The 19,790-nt window shown below is 40.7% G+C and overlaps 1 protein-coding gene across 1 annotated transcript; it reads left to right on the top strand.

Annotated features, from left to right (window-relative positions):
- Nucleotides 1–397: 397 nt before the first annotated feature.
- smc5 (structural maintenance of chromosomes 5) lies at nt 398–19,536 on the top strand. The gene is made up of 24 exons (XM_083770341.1): nt 398–674; nt 1,233–1,374; nt 1,653–1,705; nt 2,362–2,524; nt 3,201–3,335; nt 4,522–4,662; nt 5,201–5,362; nt 7,270–7,341; nt 7,780–8,035; nt 9,042–9,196; nt 9,653–9,766; nt 10,221–10,315; nt 10,748–10,880; nt 11,195–11,368; nt 12,600–12,769; nt 12,934–13,057; nt 14,157–14,279; nt 14,796–14,921; nt 15,293–15,388; nt 15,530–15,634; nt 16,321–16,440; nt 16,786–16,965; nt 19,040–19,135; nt 19,235–19,536. Exons 1-24 carry the CDS (start codon nt 499–501, stop codon nt 19,373–19,375), a joined length of 3,252 nt encoding a protein of 1,083 aa, XP_083626467.1. The 5' UTR covers nt 398–498; the 3' UTR covers nt 19,376–19,536.
- The last annotated feature ends 254 nt before the right edge of the window (nt 19,537–19,790 follow it).

Raw genomic sequence — 19,790 nt, 5'->3', positions numbered from 1 at the left:
TATATTATTAATCTGTATACTAATATCAAGGACAATATTATCAAAGACAGCAAGACACTGAAAATGTCCCTCCAGGCTGTGGGATCCAGGCAGTTACGCAACAGTGTGTACACATGTGCAGAGCCATAGAGTAAGACAGAGTTACGACAACTCCGTTCACTTCATGGGGCCAGGCCATAGAGTATAAAGGGGCAGGCCATGGCCAGGCTCTTCTTACATAACCGGAAGTTTACGGTATGCATTGGAGTCTATGGGCTCGCGCGAGTACATGAACCACGTGACCAGGCTGTTTTCTGCACCCTCAATGTCTTAACTGTGTCTTACTCTATGGCTCTGCACATGTGACGCCACGTTGTCCAACCAGCGATCGACTTTCACTGCGCATGGCAAACGACCGTGTTGTGGCTGGCGAAGACGCGGGACTGTAGTACACTCACTTCACTGGCGCCAAGGAAGAAAATAGAACTTTGTCTTTGAAACACATGAAAGACGTTAAACATGTCCGGTCCTACAAAAAAAAAAAGAAAAACAGACGACTTTGCCAATACTTCTAAAAACATTAATGTTCCACAACCAACAGCGGCCAGTGAACAAGACGATGTGCGCCCAGGAGGAACGTCAACCGACCAGTTCGTTGAAGGATCCATAGTTCGCATCACACTCCGCAACTTCCTGTAAGTTAACTTGACGGGCGGTTGTCAGCCTGTCAAATAAGTCAAGAATTAACGTGAACTGTTAATGCTGTTTACTCCTCACACACCGTAGCAACACTTTCCAAGTGACGTTAACATAATATATGTCATGGTTAACTTGTCTCTTGACAGAGACGAGACCAGTCACCACCACCACAGCTGCAGCAACCTGCAGTTAGCTAGCCAGGTGACCAGGTCAACTAGTAGTCAATGTTCCTATTGTCTAGTGAGCAACATGGACGTTGTTCCTGTTGTGTTAACACGTTAAGAGAGCGAAGAAGTGCCCATCAACTATCTAGCTAATTGAAGACAAGACAGGGGCTAGGTGGGAATGATAATAACAAAATATTTGCAATTGTTTACATGTCTGCCTATTATGACGTGAAAGTGAAATCAAAACAAATGTGAATAATATGGTGGCTGCTGGACAATAAGTAGGCTATTATTTTCTCAAACTGCATAAACCAGATCAAGTTCCAGACAAAAGAGAAAATATGCTTTATTCATTGTTTTCAAAACTTTCATATTCTACTTTGACAGGACTTACGACTTTGCTGTGATGACACCAGGCCCTAATCTTAATATGCTTGTTGGGGCCAATGGGACTGGCAAGTCAAGTATTGTTTGTGCTATATGTCTGGGTCTGGCTGGTAAGACTAGTGTCATGGGCAGAGGGGACAAGGTGAGCATCATAATCTTGTAGTCGTACAGCTAAGACGGTATGCATTTACACTGTTGCCACTGAACTACATGTATTTATGGGGACATGTACACCGTAATATCCTCTGTTAATTTAATTCTGAGTGTGAACATTTTACTGAATGGATCCGTAAAGCACGGGAGCAGCGCATGTTTGAACGGTTCCTACATGTCGGACTAACGCTACGTTAGTCCGTTGATGATATTGATGATAGATTCTAATTCTGATCTTTAATTGTTCCTGTCATTCTCTTCCTATAGGTTGGGCTCTATGTCAAGCGGGGATGCAACAAAGGTTCAGTCAAGATTGAATTGTGAGTCATGTTTGAGTACCACAACTATAGTTTACAATGCTTGTGCCACAAAATAATACAATTGTTTGGTCCAGCAAGCGTTGAATTTTTGACCCCTCTATCACACGGAACTATGTTCTTTGTGTCCATATCACTACGCCCAAAGATAGTTCCATGTGATAGAGGGGTCAAAGTTGAACGAAAGTTGCGCTAATATTTTTACTGCGTGGCCCCAGTGCCCCCCACAAAATGATCGGAACTACTTAATATTGACCAAAACCAGAGCAGAACTCCCACCATGGGACTCGGGCAATCAATGAATACAGTTGCAACCACTATATTAATGGCAAGTATTTCATACAGCTCAAGTTAAAAAAATCTGAACTATCCCTTTAAGATTTGTGTGCGACATAAGCAATTCAATATACATTGTCCTCCAGGGCTCTATACTTGGTCTGCTCCTTTTCTCCCTTGACACTAAATGTCTTTGCCACAATTGCCAAATCTTCAAGCTCGCAATGTGTTATGAGTCGTGTAAATCTGCTATTGTCGCTGAAATTGGGACGATAAGGCATGTGAATTAAACAATATAATCCAGTTTTTAATTTAATTTATCTGCATTGGATTCCTTACACAGTATATTTCAGAGCAAAGCTCAAATGTCTTTGTATTCTCAGGTACAAGAATGGCGGTAACCTGGTGATTAGCAGAGAAATCACTGTAGAGAACAACATGTCAGTGTGGACACTGAATGGAAAGCATTCTAGCCAGAAGGCAGTGGAGGAAGAAGTCAGGGCTCTGCGCATTCAAGTCAGCAACCTCTGTCAGTTCCTACCTCAGGTGTGTACCACCGTAGACCATGGCTGTATGATGATAATGACGAGCCAGACTGATGCTAGATATTTCGGTCCAATCCTGATCATGGAGAGTCCTACAGTAGACCACAGATTAAAAAAAAGGGAAAAAAATAAATCTTGAAATCAGATTGAAAAATGTTTGATTTGATTTGATTAAAGATCCTATGGGCAAAAACATATATAAATGCATTATACTTCTTTGAAGGAAGAATAATAAGTATATGAAACTAACATTTCACTTTGGGAACAAGCAAACAAACAAGTACAGGTAAATATAAAATCCACACAAACTAAACTTCTATTTAAAGAAATAAAATATTAAATTCAGGTTGAAATTGGAAATAAATCTGATCACATTGGCTGCATAAACGCTGATACCATGTAATTAAAAAAGGTCAAATAATGCTCAATAACTGGTCAAACCAATATATTGGCCATGCTTTTTGTATTCGAGAAATACAGAATTCAAATGTAATGCGCATTGTTATAATTCCTGATGATTCTGTGGAGACCTGTACACTCTCAAGACACTCTTTTGCATCGTTTAATTATCATTGACTATTTTATCTGGTTCTCAACAACCTACCTACCTCGTTGCCTGTAAAATGTATTTTTTCTTGAGACCTGTAATTTTTCTTGGGCTTGATTTGTCTCTATAGGAGAAAGTGGGTGAGTTTGCTAAAATGACCAAGATCGAGTTACTTGAGGCCACAGAAAAGTCAGTGGGAGCACCGGAGATGTACCAGTATCACTGTGAGCTCAAGAACTTTCGCACCAAAGAACGAGACATTGAGGTGAGTGTGGCTTACACTGGCAACACACCTGTTTACCTGTCATGATTAGAGGGCAATGGACATATGTTTATTTTTTGTCCTTTTCTGGACAGAATTGTAGAGAGACAAAAAAGCATGGGTAGGAGAAATTAACATATTCATGGATGATGAAAGCTACACGATGGGAATCCCCTAGTACTGGCAGTTGTTTATCAAAACAGTATTTTCAGGGGGAACGGTGGCGCAGTCGGTAGTGCTGTCGCCTCACAGCTAGAAGGTGTTTTGATTCCCAGCCCCCGACGCTCTGGGCGCTGGGGGTGTGCCGTGTTCTCTCCTCCACGTCATCAGTGCCCATACCTTAGGTGGGTTTGGCAAGAGTTTGCATGTTCTCCCCATGCCCCCTAGGGTAGCTACCCTCACAAAAAACATGCAGTAATTTTGGTCTCTATATTGCCTCCCCCTGGCCAGGGGGAGGAACGGAATGCTTATCTGTTGGGGACTCTGGGTGGCCAAATGGAGACGTTTTCTTAACCGCCTACCATTAGCACGCAACAACAACAGGGTTTAAGTCCGCTCGGACGGGGAATTGCCTTGGCAACAAAAATACATACAGACAGATGCAATGACCAACGCTGGCTCAATAGCTCAGGAACGACACATTCCTAAATCACACAAAACATCTCATTCTTAACTTGATTATATAAAGAACAAACTACAACTTGCTTTGCAGCCCAAAATGTCAACCTCCGCGTTCACCGTTTCATAGCTTATATCTCCATGGGCAGCAGACGGTGAGGGACTGTCTACAAAGTGAAACTTCCATTTATAGGCAGAATATCACCACCAAATTCACATCACACATCAATGGTGTACTTATGTACATTGTACTACAGCATTTACTTGCACAAGAAACTTTTAATTAGCCTACTTTTGTGCCCAACCCAACTTCCCAAGACCATCTGTAAACAATTCCCCCCCTATCAGTAATGTGATCGCATTACCCACACTGAGCATCATTTGCTGTTCATATATTCAGAACGGGTAAGGACTAGTACTCTTACATTGTCTAAAGGACTCAGATTGCCATTTAGTGCATTATTAATTTTCAAGCTATCCTATTTTACAAAGAAAACATAAGTAATTGTTAAGAGTTTTCCTGTGAATGCAGGTTTTTTTATGTTGTGGGTGGTTTGTTGTTGTGGATTAGAACGGTCTTAAGGAGAAGGCCAGCTTCCTGGAGAGGGCCAAGCAGAGGAACGAGAGGAACAAAGTCGACATGAACCGTTACTACGAGAAGAAGAAGCATCTGGCCTTGATCCAGACGCTTGAAAGGAAGAAAGTCTGGTTGGTGAGTGGTCCAGAAATAACATAAATTCTGTTTGTGTGTTTCTTCCGATAGAGAAACTATGAAAAATGAAAGTGCACTGTATAGTCATAGCTAGTGTGTATCCCTGAAACTATACTGGAAGCTGGAAGCACCATGGAAGCAGCAACAACTGCCACATAGCTTCTGCCATGTTAATTAAATGAACATGCTACACCAGCAACGTACGCTGCAAGGTGGACAACAAATTACACTTGACTATATTTTTGTCATGTCTTGCAACCTGATGTAGCCAAAGATATAGTAGCTGCATTTCCCCCCGCTCCACTCCGCTCATATGCTCTGATTCAGTCCAAGCAACACATAGAATACAATACGGGGTGTATTATTTATCAACATCAGTGTGCCGTTTTTGTGCCACAGTCTTCAACTGAAGACTGAATCTTTTCAAAAGGCACGGCCAAATATTTATCAGCTTGGGAAAGTTTCTAGTGACGTTTCAGTGTATGTATGTATGTTATGTGTCACGCTAAACCGTGACTCCTTTTTCTGCAATTTTCAGGAATATAATAAGATTCGTACAGAGCTTGAAGATGTGAAGAAAGATCGTGACGAGGCAAAGAGTCAGTTTTCCAGCCTGAAGCAGGCCCAGGCACCCATTCTGAAGAAAATCCAGACCATTGAAAAGCAGCTGAGGCCAGTTGAGGCCCAGTTACAGGCCAAGGTCAGGAGGGAGGGGTATTTGTCTGCCTTATTCGGTTCCAGTACTAGATTTAACCCTGCAGAATGACAATAATCGTCTAAGTAACAATATTTGAATAACAAGGTATTGAATGGTCATTGGTCATATTAGTAGGATCCTGCATAATTAATATTTTTAGATATTCATCACGATAATCATTAGTGAGTGTTTGATCTAGGCTGCGCCACTGGAGAATTAAAATCATAAATCAGAGATCTGATACATCAACTCTGTGAATGCCGCCTTTTCATTGTGGGTGCTGAATGGTGGATGACCATCATTAAAATGCATGCACCAATTTATTGTCTATCCGATTAAAAAATTGGCTTAAGGGGGGAACGGCCGGCGGACCACTGCCATGTCACTCTTACCAACTATAAACACCCCAGAGGCAGGACCACGTCACTCAAACAAATATGATATGCCCATATATGGGTACAATAGGGACACAGACAGACAGGTACTACTCTGACAAAGCACCTGACATTAGGACGCTGACATATCGGTCGGCCTGAACTCTAGATATGTCACGTAGCATGTCAATGTTCTGGCAATGTTGCAGGGGAGCCTCCTTTCATCTTGTTTGTGCAGCTGTGCAAACCACTCTTCTCACTGCAGGTATTTTAGTTGATGGCAGCCTCCACTCCTCACAGATGGCATGATTTCTATTTTCTGTTGTTTGAAATCTATTTGACTTTTAACATTAGTTCATCCAGTTATATGAGATTGATTCATTGTGCTTTTACAGTGCTTGATTGCTTAATTAAAAAATGTTGGATAAACTAGCTACGTAGCAACAGGTATAACAGTACTATCAGTGCTAGAAATGTTCTAACTCAAAAACAAACTTTTACTCAACCAAAAGCTATCAGAGCCACAAGCAAATCGACAAAACAATTTCACAATTGTTTAGACTTTGTATGTGCTCACCGTGTCCCTTCTGTTAGTTTCTTCTGCTAGTTACAACATACTCCTGCCATTGCCCTTGACAAATGTACTGGCATTAAAACTGGAGTTGATCCATGGGCGATATACTCTGGACTTCTCCTAAGTAGTTAGGATGGAAATCAAATGCAATGTAGAGGACACATTTACCCTAGAGGATAATAAAGTACAACAGCTAACTTTATTTAAATATCCTACTTTTGCACAGCAAGTCTCAACAACAGGAGTGTCTATTTGACTCGCTACGTTAGTTCTATTTATGTAAATGACCTTCTCCCAATTTCTCATCCCAGTGCATTTACAGAATCATGTGATTTACTGTATGCAACACCATATTCAAAAAGAGTGAAAAAGCTGGCCGTAACCAGAAATATGCCTTCTATGTATGGCTATTGAGCAGCTATTTAAACTATTTCTGTGCAGTTCTGCATCAGCGTGCATTCATATTCTCCTTGAGAGCATATTAAAAGCCAATATGTTTTTCTGTTCTGTGTGCAACACAACATGTTATTACTGCAGTTGGTACTCTGGGAAGAATTTGCATCTATGACATGCAGAGACACGAGGGTTTGAAATCTAAAATTCAAAGATATTTACCACTTAAGCCGCTGTTTTTTTACCTCGCCGTATGATGGTGTGACCAGTGTTGCATGGCAAAAATAAGTGAGCTTGCAACATTTTTGCTTCCCAAAATGCCATTTTTGATCGTTGCTTTTTGACCAATATCCTCAATGGCAGTTGCAAGGAGTTGCATTGTCGTGACATGTCCTTAAAACTGTTTTGTTGCAAGGAGTTGCGACTAGTTGCAAGGTGTGGTTTGGGCCCAATAGCTGTCGTTGTACATTCCTTATAATATGCCCAGAGTTGAATGTGGTGTTAAAATGCTGATCATGGTGACATAACAGACATACATGCATACATCATAAACCTGACATTTATTTCAGTCTGCCGACATCAAAGAAGCTTCTCGGAAGTGCAAACAGAAGCAGGACCATCTGGACCGAAAGCACAAAGAGGTGAGACTCTTGATAAATATTTACAATACACATGTACAGTATAATGCATCGTAAATCAGGTTTCTGTATTTCACGCACGGCAGTGAAAATGTGAATTGTAAATGGCCTGCTTTTTAACCGTAACCGACCTTTAACCCATTCTGGACGGGATCCATCTTTATTTAATTAAATTTAGCTATTGAAAAATAGCAAATCTACAAGCAATAGCAAATCTACAAGCTACAAATCTTTGAATATATATTCTTTCAGAGCGAACGTTTTTAACTCAAATCTTTGCTTCTGGGGGGGTCCCTGAAACAGCATATTTTCAGATGGTGGTCGGTGGCCTATTACATATAATCTTTGGGGTCCTTGACCTTTTTCCCCCCCAAATTTCGACGTCGTGCCTACATCGGTTAAAAGCATCACAATGTATTTCTCACACTGTGTCCTTTTTAGATTGATGACATCAAGCAGTCCCTGAGGCTCAAGCAGACCGAGGAGGAAGACCGCCAGAAGCGACTCCTCAACACTAGGCGGTTGATTGACGAGCTGAGGGCGGAGCTGGCGAACGTCGCCAACCAGCCAGATTTGGTTCCTCAGATCGATGCTGTCAACGCAGAGCTGAGGACCATCCAGGAGGAGAGGGCCAACATCGATGGAGAGAAGGATGGACTCGGCAGGAGGAGGGCCAACACCCAAGCAGAACTCAGAAGTGCGAGAGTCTCACAAACATGCGCATCACTCAACCTTCACTCACCAACTGATATATTACCAAAAACACATACACCATTTTGTTATTTTTAACATAGATGTTTATTTGCCTTTCTGCAGTTTGTGTCAGAAAATTAACCAAAATTAAAAACACGCACACAAAAAAGGACAATTCGGCAGACATAAACATATGTACTCAAAAAACATACACTCATATAGGGAGAAGTTAAGATAACCTATTACCACCTATTACCAACTTCATCTGGATTTTAGCATATGAAAGGGAGTCTACTGATGCGCCTCAGCCAAACGAAGACAAGCTGGAGCAGCTCAGACAATTAAAGCCTATTAAGTACAAACAGTTATAACTGACGTTTAGATGCTACTGCATCTTCCTCCATGTCATTAAAGGTAACTATGACTCTTGAGGAAGATGCAGTAGCATGTGTCACAGTATACGCACTGTGAGGTTGTATAACTCCTATCTTTGAGAACCGCTGTTCTAAATCCTATAGTCCGGCAGTCTTTTGTATTGGCCCTAAAATATTGTCTATATACAACATACATTCATGAATCCACTTGCTGACCGGCTGTTAGTATTGGTCAATTGTTTTTATAGGGGTTTCTTGTGACCCTACCATTAACATCCTATGGCTGGCAAAAATGTCAATGTTAATGGTAGGGTCACAAGAAACCCCTATAAAAAAATTGCCCAATACTTTCATCCGGTCAGCAAGTGGATTCATGAATGTATGTATATAGACAATATTTTAGGCCAAAAAAAAGACTATATACCAAATTTTCCACCCGTCCACCTAGGCTGCCGGACTACTAAGCATTTTATGAAAAAGATATAGCTAAAATCTAAAATGACACAGATGCTTTCCCGGCTTTAATTGTTAATAAAAGAGGCTTTAATTATCCAAACTGCTCTAGTGTCTTCTCTACTTATGCTACTTATGTTGTCATTGATGTCAAGTTGACAATGGACCGTATGTTTACCCCAGGTCTGTCAAAAAGACTGAATGACATGAACAACATGATGAACGTCAAAGAGGAGACGCTCAGGCGACGCCACAAGGACACACACAGCGGCATCCAGTGGCTCAGGCAGAACAGAGAGATGTTCATTGGAAATGTCCATGAGCCCATCATGCTTGTGGTAAGTTGAGACTTGTATCATCTCACGTGGTTGGCATACACGCTTCTGAGATTACTTTTGCCATTCCACAAACCCAGGTTTGAGGGGTAAAAAAAACAGTTGACATGATTTTCCACCTTTCAGTTATTGCCATGTACGTCTCATCCTACATGCCATGCCACTCAATTTCAGTTTTATGTATACAATTGACTGTCAACTTGTATATCCCTAGTGTCATTAGTATGCTGTCATCCCACGACGTAAACAACAGTTTTACTGTAGTTACTGTTGTTTTTCTAAGGGTTTTTCCACATTTCTTTATTAGTTTCTTTTTAACACATCCCGACACATTGAGGTTGAGTTTTTGTTTTTGACGTTGCTGAAACAGCTTATTCAAGTGTTGTGATGGATTTTTCTCAGATTGTGTTGAATGCTCCCCCCCCCCCCCCTCTCTCTCTCTCTCTCTCTCTCTCTCAGATAAATGTGAAGGAAAGCCGCTTTGCCAAGTATGTTGAGAATCACATCGCCTTCAATGACCTGCGGGCCTTTGTTTTCCAGAGAAAGGATGACATGGAGAAGTTTAATACAGAGGTCAGAATGCTAGATGGATGGATGGATGGATTTTATTTTGTTATTCAACACAATTTTTACAAATTTACATGGCATCAATCCAAGCATGCATAATAATGCAAAAGTGTTATAACTTATTAGTAGCAATAATAAAAACGGTAAGAAAAGACAGTGTATGTGTACAGTCAGCGAAGGGTTCATATTGACGGGGGGACGACGACTATCACTTGGTTAAAGAGTTCCATAGAATAATGGCATCACATAGTTATGACTCTATGCTCTACCTTTGTTTGAGACTTGTTCATTATTACAAACGGAGCTATTGCAGATCAAAGGAATAATTATTTTCTATTTAGAATTTCACCTACATACTAGTACATGACCTCAACTCTGCATCTGTGAGAAAACTTGTTTTGACACAATCTCGCCAAATAAGATGTTAATATTCCAACCTTGTCTGTGTCCTGATCACCAGGTCCGTGACAGGCTGAACTTAAGGGTGAACACCATCTCTGCGCCAGCAGAGTCAGTTTCCAGCCGCCCTCCGTCTCAACCTCTCGAGTCCCTGAAGTGAGTGCCACTTTGTCCTGTTCTATTCAGCAAATGTGAAAAATGAACACTGCCACACTTTAACCCTAGCATCCTTTTTTGGGGTGAACATCGATCTGGCAATAATCTGCTAATTGCAGAGAATACATTTAGGAGACTGCCTAGTTGAGCCCCCGGGGGACTCAGGCAGGAGGTAGAGTCAAAAACATTTTTCTTGGAAAACAAAAACATTTTTTATTGTGTTTTCATGGACTGATTCCCCACATCTACTTGGTATTCTTAATCTCTACATGCCAATGTTTAGGGAGTATGTATAATTTATGTTCTTTTGTTTTGGTTCGCTTTTCAACGGTTTTCTTCTACTATGTATGAACTAATGCAGTATTGGATCGAAATCCCCCCCCTCCCCTCTGGAGGCAGCAATAAAGGAAAAAATATGATATTCCTCTACAGGCGCTTCGGTTTCTTCTCTTACCTGCGTGAGATGTTTGACGCCCCTGACGAGGTGATGAGTTACCTGTGTCAACAGTACAGGGTGCATGATGTCCCAGTGGGAGACAACAAAACCAAAAGCATGATCAAACGGGTCCGTTCCTCTTCCCACTTTCTTGCATTAATGTATTATTTGATTATCTTTAGTTTTTATATACTACCGGTATATATTTTACTTACTAGTTTACCTGCATTATTTCTAAATGCTTTGAGCAGAACTTGAAGTGTCAAATACTGTATAAATAACTCTTGATTGCATTGGGACAAAAGAGAATGAATGAAATTTAGACACTAACTGCTAAATGTTTAAGAGCATCCTTTTATCGCACATGTCATATGTATTACAGCGAGTTAGTCTGTCTGGAAAAAAATCCTGATCCCTCTGTTTACATCCGTGATTGATCACAGGTGATTGAGGAGCCCAACCTAAGAATACTGTACACAAGTGACGAGAGGTACCAAGTGAAGAGATCCTTCTATTCCAACAAGATCAGCACCAGTAACTCGGCCATCAACCCATCCAAGTACCTCAACATCACAGTGGATGCTGAGGAAAAAAGCAATGTGGAGAAGCAGCTTAAGGTGAGGGAAATATGAACCCAGGTCGAGCCATACCGATATATCAGTTGAGCCAATATATCAGCCTTTATTTTACTGTTTTGACGACGTTGCTATCGGCAATTATTCTTTACCCACTTTCAAACTGAATATTAAGTCTAACATTTTCAAAAATAGCAGAAACCAGTAGCTTATATCAGCTATTTTTTTTAAACTTTTTTTAATAGGACAGTACAGTAGGTGGTTAACCCATCTTGGACGGGAACCCCTTTTCGTGTTCTAAGCATTATGTTATACTTTAGCTATTGAAAAATAGCAGATCTACAAGCTTGTAGGTCTGCTATTTGGAATTTGGAATATATATTCTTTCAGAGCGAACATTTTTTACTCAAATCTTTGCTTCTGGGGGGTCCCTGGAACAACATAATTTGAGATTGTGGTCCGCGGCCAATTACATCTATAATCTATACTACAAAATCTACATTTTGTAGAATCTAGTGTCATGTCTAAATGGGTTAAATATTTTGTTTTTGTTTTTTTGTTTTATTTATTTTTCTGCTTGCGTGCCAACTATACACTTTAATCAAATCAAAGCTTTGCAAATGGATTCGAAAATAATCAGTGGTCTTTCTGGCTTCGGATGGGCTCTAGTTGTGATGACCCCACAAGTGCTGGGTTGTCTCCTCACTTGGACAACTGCAATGACGCCAGTAGGGGGCACTTGGTGACTGAGTGAACTGCTTTTTGGGAGTCCATAATGGTGACAGTGGTTCTCAAACCTTGGGGCTCAGGGCATCCCTATGATTATCCATTAATGGTATTTCTCCCACCTCAAATTACCTTTTGCACCTATTCATGTCATCTTACATAAATTTATACATTTCCCCCACTGAGAATGAGATATGTTGCGAAGAAAACTTGAGAGAATATTCGTTTGCGTTTGAATTGATTGAATAAATAAATACATTTAAACTTTGATAAAGTAATTGTATGTGTGACATACAATACTTTGAGAAACTCTGCTCTATGGTGCTGTGCAGGATTTCATGAAATCATGCAAGACAATGGCCCGGGCCATTAAGAATGTTCCCTCCCAGATTAAAGATGCTGGGGTTCAAGTGATAATTGGTGATTAGTTGATATATATATATATATATCCCTGTTTTGTGCTTGAAGGTGATTCACTTATCTTTTTAGATTATATAAAAAATAGTTGAAATGACAATGAGATTCTTGTTCTGTCTATGGTGGCCAGGCGTGTGAGGTGAGTCTAAAGGAGATTGATGAGCAGTTGAAAACACTGCAGCAGCGAGCCTCCCAACTGGACCATCGCGATAACGAGTTACGAGCAGAGAAGAAGCGCCTCTCTGAGATGAAGGGGAAAAAGAGACAACTGGAGCAAAAGATCAGTACCAAGGAAGACAGGTACACACACACACACACACACACACACACGCACACACACACACACACACACACACACAACACAACACAACACAACACAACACATTACATAACGAGGACAGACAGATAAAGTCTCAGTAGAAGGAACAGGAAACAAAAAGTCCCTCTTTTCTTGGTGCTTATAGTCTGAAGCAGATGGAGCATGGTTCCATAGACCTGAAGAAGGCTGAGGCAGAGATCAACAGCAAAATTGCAGCAGTCCATGCCCAGAAAGTGGATATAGCCTCCGAGCTTGTTGCCCAGATGAAGGTATGGAATCATAATGGCTGATGCTATAGAACCCCCATGTTGTAGACTTTGAAAAAGAATTGTCGGTGTTAAGACTCTTATCCTGTGTTATTATATTATTGCTGGGAGTCTGGTGCAACGCACAGGTCCTCGCCGTACTCCTGGTGAGAGCAGGAGTGGACCTGGCGAGACGTAGTAGGGGCCCGGACAGGAGGCAACCCACAGAGCCTAGTCCCTCCACATGCCAGAATTGTACCTCTCAGTCCCGGCATAGTAGTTCCAGAGTGGTTCCAACGGATTGTGCGGCCCTGTCTTTCCCTAGTGGGTCTGATCGAGGGTAGCTACTGGGACGTAAGTCGGGACTTGATCACCCCGGCTGGGTCACCCAAGTGAGGGGTATGATGTTCGCGAGACCCGAAACTCTGATGACCTTGGGATACATCACTGAGGATATGTCCCAGTTGCATCCATGCAATGTATTTTCGTTCGCTTTCTGTGTTTGTCTTGAACAGATGTTATGATTTTCATTTTTTTTCTTCATTCTTTTTCATCCTACCGTCTTGCATACTCCGTTTTTGTTTGTTTAGTTTTCATCATGTTATATCCTCGGCCCTTCTTGTTGTGTTTTTAAAAAAATAGCGGAAATAGAGAATAAAGAGAATCAGCCAACGGTGGGAAAAGTACCAATTCATTGAAAGATTGTTATTATTAATTATTTTTATCCAAACACTGTGAACTCATAGATTGGCTACTTTTTCACGACACCTGGTACAACACCCCAGCATGCAATTATGACCGTGAAGGAAATATCTTCTCATTCAAACCATATTTGGATGTATAACTTCCTCCTTGTTCATTTTTGTGTGTCATGGCTGCAGTTTATCATTGAGTGTAAAACATATGATGGCACTGATGAAAACCTTGATGCAAAATGCATGCCTGTACATGTAGGCACTGACGATAAAACCTTGTGAGTAGCACTATAATACTCAGTGAGGATTTTATTGCTTCAATTGACTATCGGTAATGTTAATTTATATATCCACTTAAAAGGTTCTTGTTTAATAGGTTGATAATAGGCCACCATACAATATTCTGTCTGTCTTTTCCATCTGTGTAGCTGAAAGCAGCACTGAGCATGGATAAGGTGTACTTAGCTCTGGAGACTGTGGGGCTGAGTGCAGAGAAGACCAAACTAGAGGAGGACCTTAGAAGCAGTGCGGCTGAACTCCGTGGTCTTGATGTAAGGACACACACACACACACACACACACACACACACACTCTATATTACAGATTGATTAAAAAAAATGTCCCATAATATCCAAGTGCAATAAACACTTTGTCAAACAGCTGAGTAAGCAGACAATAGCAATGGGATGTTTAAACCCTCAACCTTTTCTAAAACAATGCGTGTCACCATCTGTTGCGGATAAACTAACAGAATTGTTTCATTAACTTATTGTACATAATTGAAACTCGTATAAGAATATAGAAGTGTTACACATGTGTTAAACATTTTCAAAGCCGTTCTTAGACTGGATGTAACACATACGAACATACATTAAAGCACACTGCTTTAATGTGCTGTGTCGGGCTGTCGGCACATCAGTGTGCCAACCTGACATGCGGCAGTTTTGCGGCACTATCTATTTAAAGTAACTTGCCCAACACTGTAAATAACATACATCTTTCTACACATACACTTTGTTGCATGTTATGGTAAGGTTTGTGCTCTAACTATTTATCTACCTTTGTAGCAAGCATGCAGTCATCTGGACCAGAGGAAGAAAGTGCTGACAGAGTCCTTAAGATCCCAGATGGGGAAATTCAGAGAAATATGTAACTTGACCGGTGGAGAGGACGTCATAAACAACTTGGCTACTGTCAGTGTTCAAGTTTTATTTTATTATTAAAGAAGTATTGATTTATAGTACTGAGAGAATGAGGAATAAGTATTTGTTTGATGGATGTGAAGGGAAAACAAGACTTCGTTCCCTTGCTGATCAATTAATGGTAATAATGCATTTCCTTCAAATCTTCCCCCATTATTACATAAAGTAAGCACTTTCAGATTAAAGCCTTGTTTAATTTGTATAAGAGAAACAATGGCCTTTGAAATGTTACAAATTGTATACGCGAGCCACAACATCTGGCTTACAGAGTCTGTCTTACACAGTATAAATAAAAACAAATTACTGCGTATAATAGGCTATATTTCTAAAATGACACTCGGGCATGTTTTCTCTGTGTGTAGTCTCTTAGCCATCTCCCCAATAATGTTGACGAGATTGACGTCATGCTGAACGAGGAGAGGTCCAGGGCAGAGTGCTTCACTGGCCTCAATGAGAATGTAAGTCAATCTTCACTCAAATTGGAGTTCACATTAGTAACCTGAATGTTTCAGGTGCCCCGTCAAAGATGTGACCAGGGACAGGGAAAAATCTGGAATAAACAAAGGTTTTTACATTCCCAATCCCACACTGTTTCCAAGGTTGTTGAAGAATACAACAGGAGCGAGCAGGAAATCAAAAACCTTGAGAAAGAGGTGACCGAGAAGACCAATCAACTGGATGTCTACAGACAGAATATATCAGAGGTACGTTAAAGGTAGCAGGCGCAGCCTCCAGTAATATAAAAAGAGCAATGGCACAAGCTGCTATTCTTATTGGTTCGAGCCCATTAGTGCCGACTCATCTTTTTGAGCCCTTCCAATTTGGGAAGCCATTCGGTAAAAAGAAAATCACACTTGTGTGAAGTGATGGGCACTCTTATCATATTACATCATCATACATCATCGCATTCCGTGCTAAGCCAATGAAATCATCACATTCTGTGGTACAAACACACAAAGCTGTGCATAGGAGGGGCTAGTGCCCGTTAACAAAATACCTTTTTGTGTCTGAACTCTGATCCCGATTTGGAAAAGTCCTAGACCATTACCAATGTTTTGTTAAAAGTTTTTTTTTTTTAACGAGATCTATTGGCTCACATGATGCGATGCGTTGTGAGCTTGTTTATCTGTTATTTTTGAAAAATGACAATTTTCACCTATAATGACATCCAAAGTAAGGATGCGAGGTTGAAAGTGTTTAAAATCTTGACACATCGGCTGTATAATTGCCAATTGCCGTGTCCTCAAAAAAGTCAAATAATAACTAATAATTGTTATATTGCTCTGGCTACTACTGCAGGGATACTATCATTTGATATTATGAAATGTTGCACATATCCTCAGTTTGTAATATTCCCGTCTATGTGTACATTTGTCTGGGTTTCTTGCAGGCTAAGGAGCGCTGGCTTAATCCCCTCAAGCAGCTGGTAGAAATAATCAATGAGAAGTTCAGTGACTTCTTCCGCTCCATGCAGTGTGTCGGTGAGGTTGACCTGCATTATGAGAATGAGGTATGGAGACCGTGCACAGGACTCAGAGACAATGATGAACACCAACATTTGCCCCACACTACAAAATGCAATTGATGAATTAACCGAACACAAAAATAATTTGGTGGGATCGGATGCAATGAAGTCCACAAAATGTGAAACTTCTAAATCGGGGAGAAAATAATTGACATTAAATCGAACAATATTTTAAAGTAATTATAAGAAATGGTGCATTAGCTCAGCTAACCCACTGCTTGACATCACATCCAAAATACCGTACATCCAAACGTCAAATTCACAAGAGAGAACGTGCCTGAAATTAACTCTTCTTTTTTTTGTGGAATGATTGGCGTGTGCCCACTTTAGGAAGAATACGACAAGTACGGGATCCGAATCCGGGTGAAGTTCCACAGCAGCACTCAGCTTCATGAGCTCACACCACACCACCAGAGTGGAGGGGAGCGCAGTGTGTCCACCATGCTCTACCTCATGGCTCTGCAGGAGCTCAACCGCTGCCCCTTCAGAGTGGTGGATGAGATCAACCAGGTACTCTAAATCCTTATCCTTATTATTTACTTTTGAACCCATTAGACCTGAAAATGTCTTCTGAATCCTTTGAAGTTTTCTGAAAAAAACTAAAATATTTATTCAAACAATTACAAAATTAATTATGTTATACTGTACATAGCTAGCAACAATACCCCAAAAGGGGTTCCTGGATTGAATGGTAAAACCCCCAAAAGGGGTTCCCATCCTGAATGGTTAAATGCTGCTGTTGTCGTCGGGTGGAAACCTTGTATGTCCGAAACCGTTCCTTCTTGAAATCGAGGCTTTGTGCGCTTGTAAAAACAAACTTGGAGATACCCCACGCAAATGTTGCGGGCACGGGCAGTATTTAAATACCCCGCTAAATCCCCCATCATCCCGCAATGAACCTGATATAGAGCTTATATACTTTAGCTAGATATGAATTTGTCTACTTGCAGAGGAGAACGTAATTTCTCGTGCACGCCTGCTCCATCACATTCCGTTTGGGTACGTTTTTGGGATCTCATTGGAAATATACTGTATATACGGCAGGACTCTGGAACCCGCAGTACTATGTTCTGCGGAACTAATGGAATTTAATATTTTGTTGCGGGAGGGAGCAGTGGACAGAAATTACTTGCAGCAATGATATTGCGAGGAGCGGACGGGAATGGTCAGAAGCAGGCAGGAGCGGGATTAAGAAAACAATCCCGCACAGGCCGACAGGGCTCTAATACAAGGTTTCTGCCTGATAGTGACCATATACTGTATAGTAACAACTAAAATGACATGGATACTTTCCACAGGGCTCTAATACAAGGTTTCTGCCTGATAGTGACCATATACTGTGTATAGTAACAACTAAAATGACATGGATGCTTTCCTGTACACAGGGCTCTAATACAAGGTTTCTGTCTGATAGTGACGATATACTGTATAGTAACAACTAAAATTACATGGATACTTTCCCGGATTGAAAGGTATAACAATATATAGGATTTCCGGGTCTAAATGGACTCATGTAAATTAGTGGTTCTCAAAAAAGGTTCCTGTCATGCCCCCTCCCCCCCATTAGATGTTGCGTGTCTGATAGTGGAATTATCTACAACATTAATAATTAATACAACTAGAAAGAAAGATTCTGCTCAGAGTGCATATCGCTGCAAATGTCAAGATATGACATTCCCACCTCAGATATCGGTGAATAATTTTGCCCTTGCCTGTGATTGTGACTTTGACCTTTCCAAAACAAAAGTTTATCATGTCTTCGGCCTGTCCAAAAGACATGATAAACTGCCTTAACTGCCTTTTTTCACCATCCTACCGGGACCATCCTGAGTGTATCAACCATCATTGATTAGAAAGATTGAATCATTATAAATCTGCTACCCTGTTCCATAGAAGGTCCCTAACCTTTCTTCTATAAGCACCTCTAGTATTTAAACATGCCTAGTAGAAGGCTGTTCCATAACAAGAACACACACTGGTCCTGTTAATATAGCTATACTGAATATGGACGATTGTTACCTGGAAATATGTGATAATATGTTGTTCCATGTTGATCTCATAATCTGTACCGGCAGCAGTCCTACCCTTTTGAATTAATAACTACCAACTGCAGCAATATACAGCATGTTGGGGAAACTACAAAACCTAATCAACCAAGGACACAGACTATTTACCTTATGTCACCACATAGTAGGCTGGGCGTTTAATATGCAAAAAGCAGCAGGCTTTTATTTATTTTTGCACTGGCCTGCACTAGGCTGTTATTTGGTTACAGTTCCAATTAGGCTGAATAAACTGCAAATAATAGCCCGGGCGGACCCAAATTAGGCTGAAGAAACTGCAAATTATAACCCCCTCTGCAAATTATAACCCCAGCTTTTATTTGGGACACCAGTGTTTATTTGAACCGGTGCACAAAAGGGGGTCAGACCCCCTGCTACTATTTGCACCCATGCTGCTTTTTGGTGATATACGCTGGCTAGTTGATTATTTCATGCATCTACCCGCGGTTCATAGCCAGTAAAGAAATAGTCTTCTTTATGTGGTTGACCTAGTGCCTCTCTTTGCTCCCCTAAACAAACAGGGAATGGATCCTATAAACGAAAGACGTGTCTTTGATATTGTGGTCCGTACAGCATGCAAGCAGAGCACATCCCAGTACTTCTTCATCACACCAAAAGTGAGTATTTGTAGAGAGAGAGAGAGAGAGAGAGAAATGGTCACAATTTGTTTGTTTTTTGTCTTTTCTTAAATATTCCACATCATTGTTTGTTTTCAGCTCCTGCAGAACTTGCAGTATGCTAAGGAAATGGTGGTTCTGATGGTCACCAATGGTCCAGATATACTGGTCTCCAATGAGTTTGATGAACGGGCCTTCATTAGGCGCAGAGGGAGATTCGGAGCCAATTCAAAGGCCTAAAAACACTGGCCAAGTTATTTTACTTTATTACGTTCTTTCATACGGTTGTATTTTACCACTTTACATTTTACAGTTTTATTGTTATTTAGTAAGATGTCTTTGTTTGTTTGATTAAAATAAATGGTTCTAATTTCAGAATGGCTTTCAAATAAATTGTTCTAATTTCAGAATGGCTTTCAAATAATGATTGTTCAATCCTTCAATGCATCAGAATAGTCATCCTATATCTAACATACCGTACTATAATTGTCCAGAAAATACACATACAAGATGCCTTGCATATATCGACATATATACACATGCTGTACTAAGTTCTACAGTTCTTAACCCTTAGTTTAAGACCTGAGGCTGATTCTACAAATTCCTTCTAAATCAGGGGTTCCCAAACTTTTTTCCGCCCAGGTACTTCTTGCCT

This window comes from Protomyctophum parallelum (genome assembly GCF_964188405.1).
Source record: "Protomyctophum parallelum genome assembly, chromosome: 7".
Lineage (NCBI taxonomy): Eukaryota > Metazoa > Chordata > Actinopteri > Myctophiformes > Myctophidae > Protomyctophum > Protomyctophum parallelum.
Note: the sequence above shows the minus strand (reverse complement) of the source record. Positions and strands in the feature narration are given on the sequence as shown.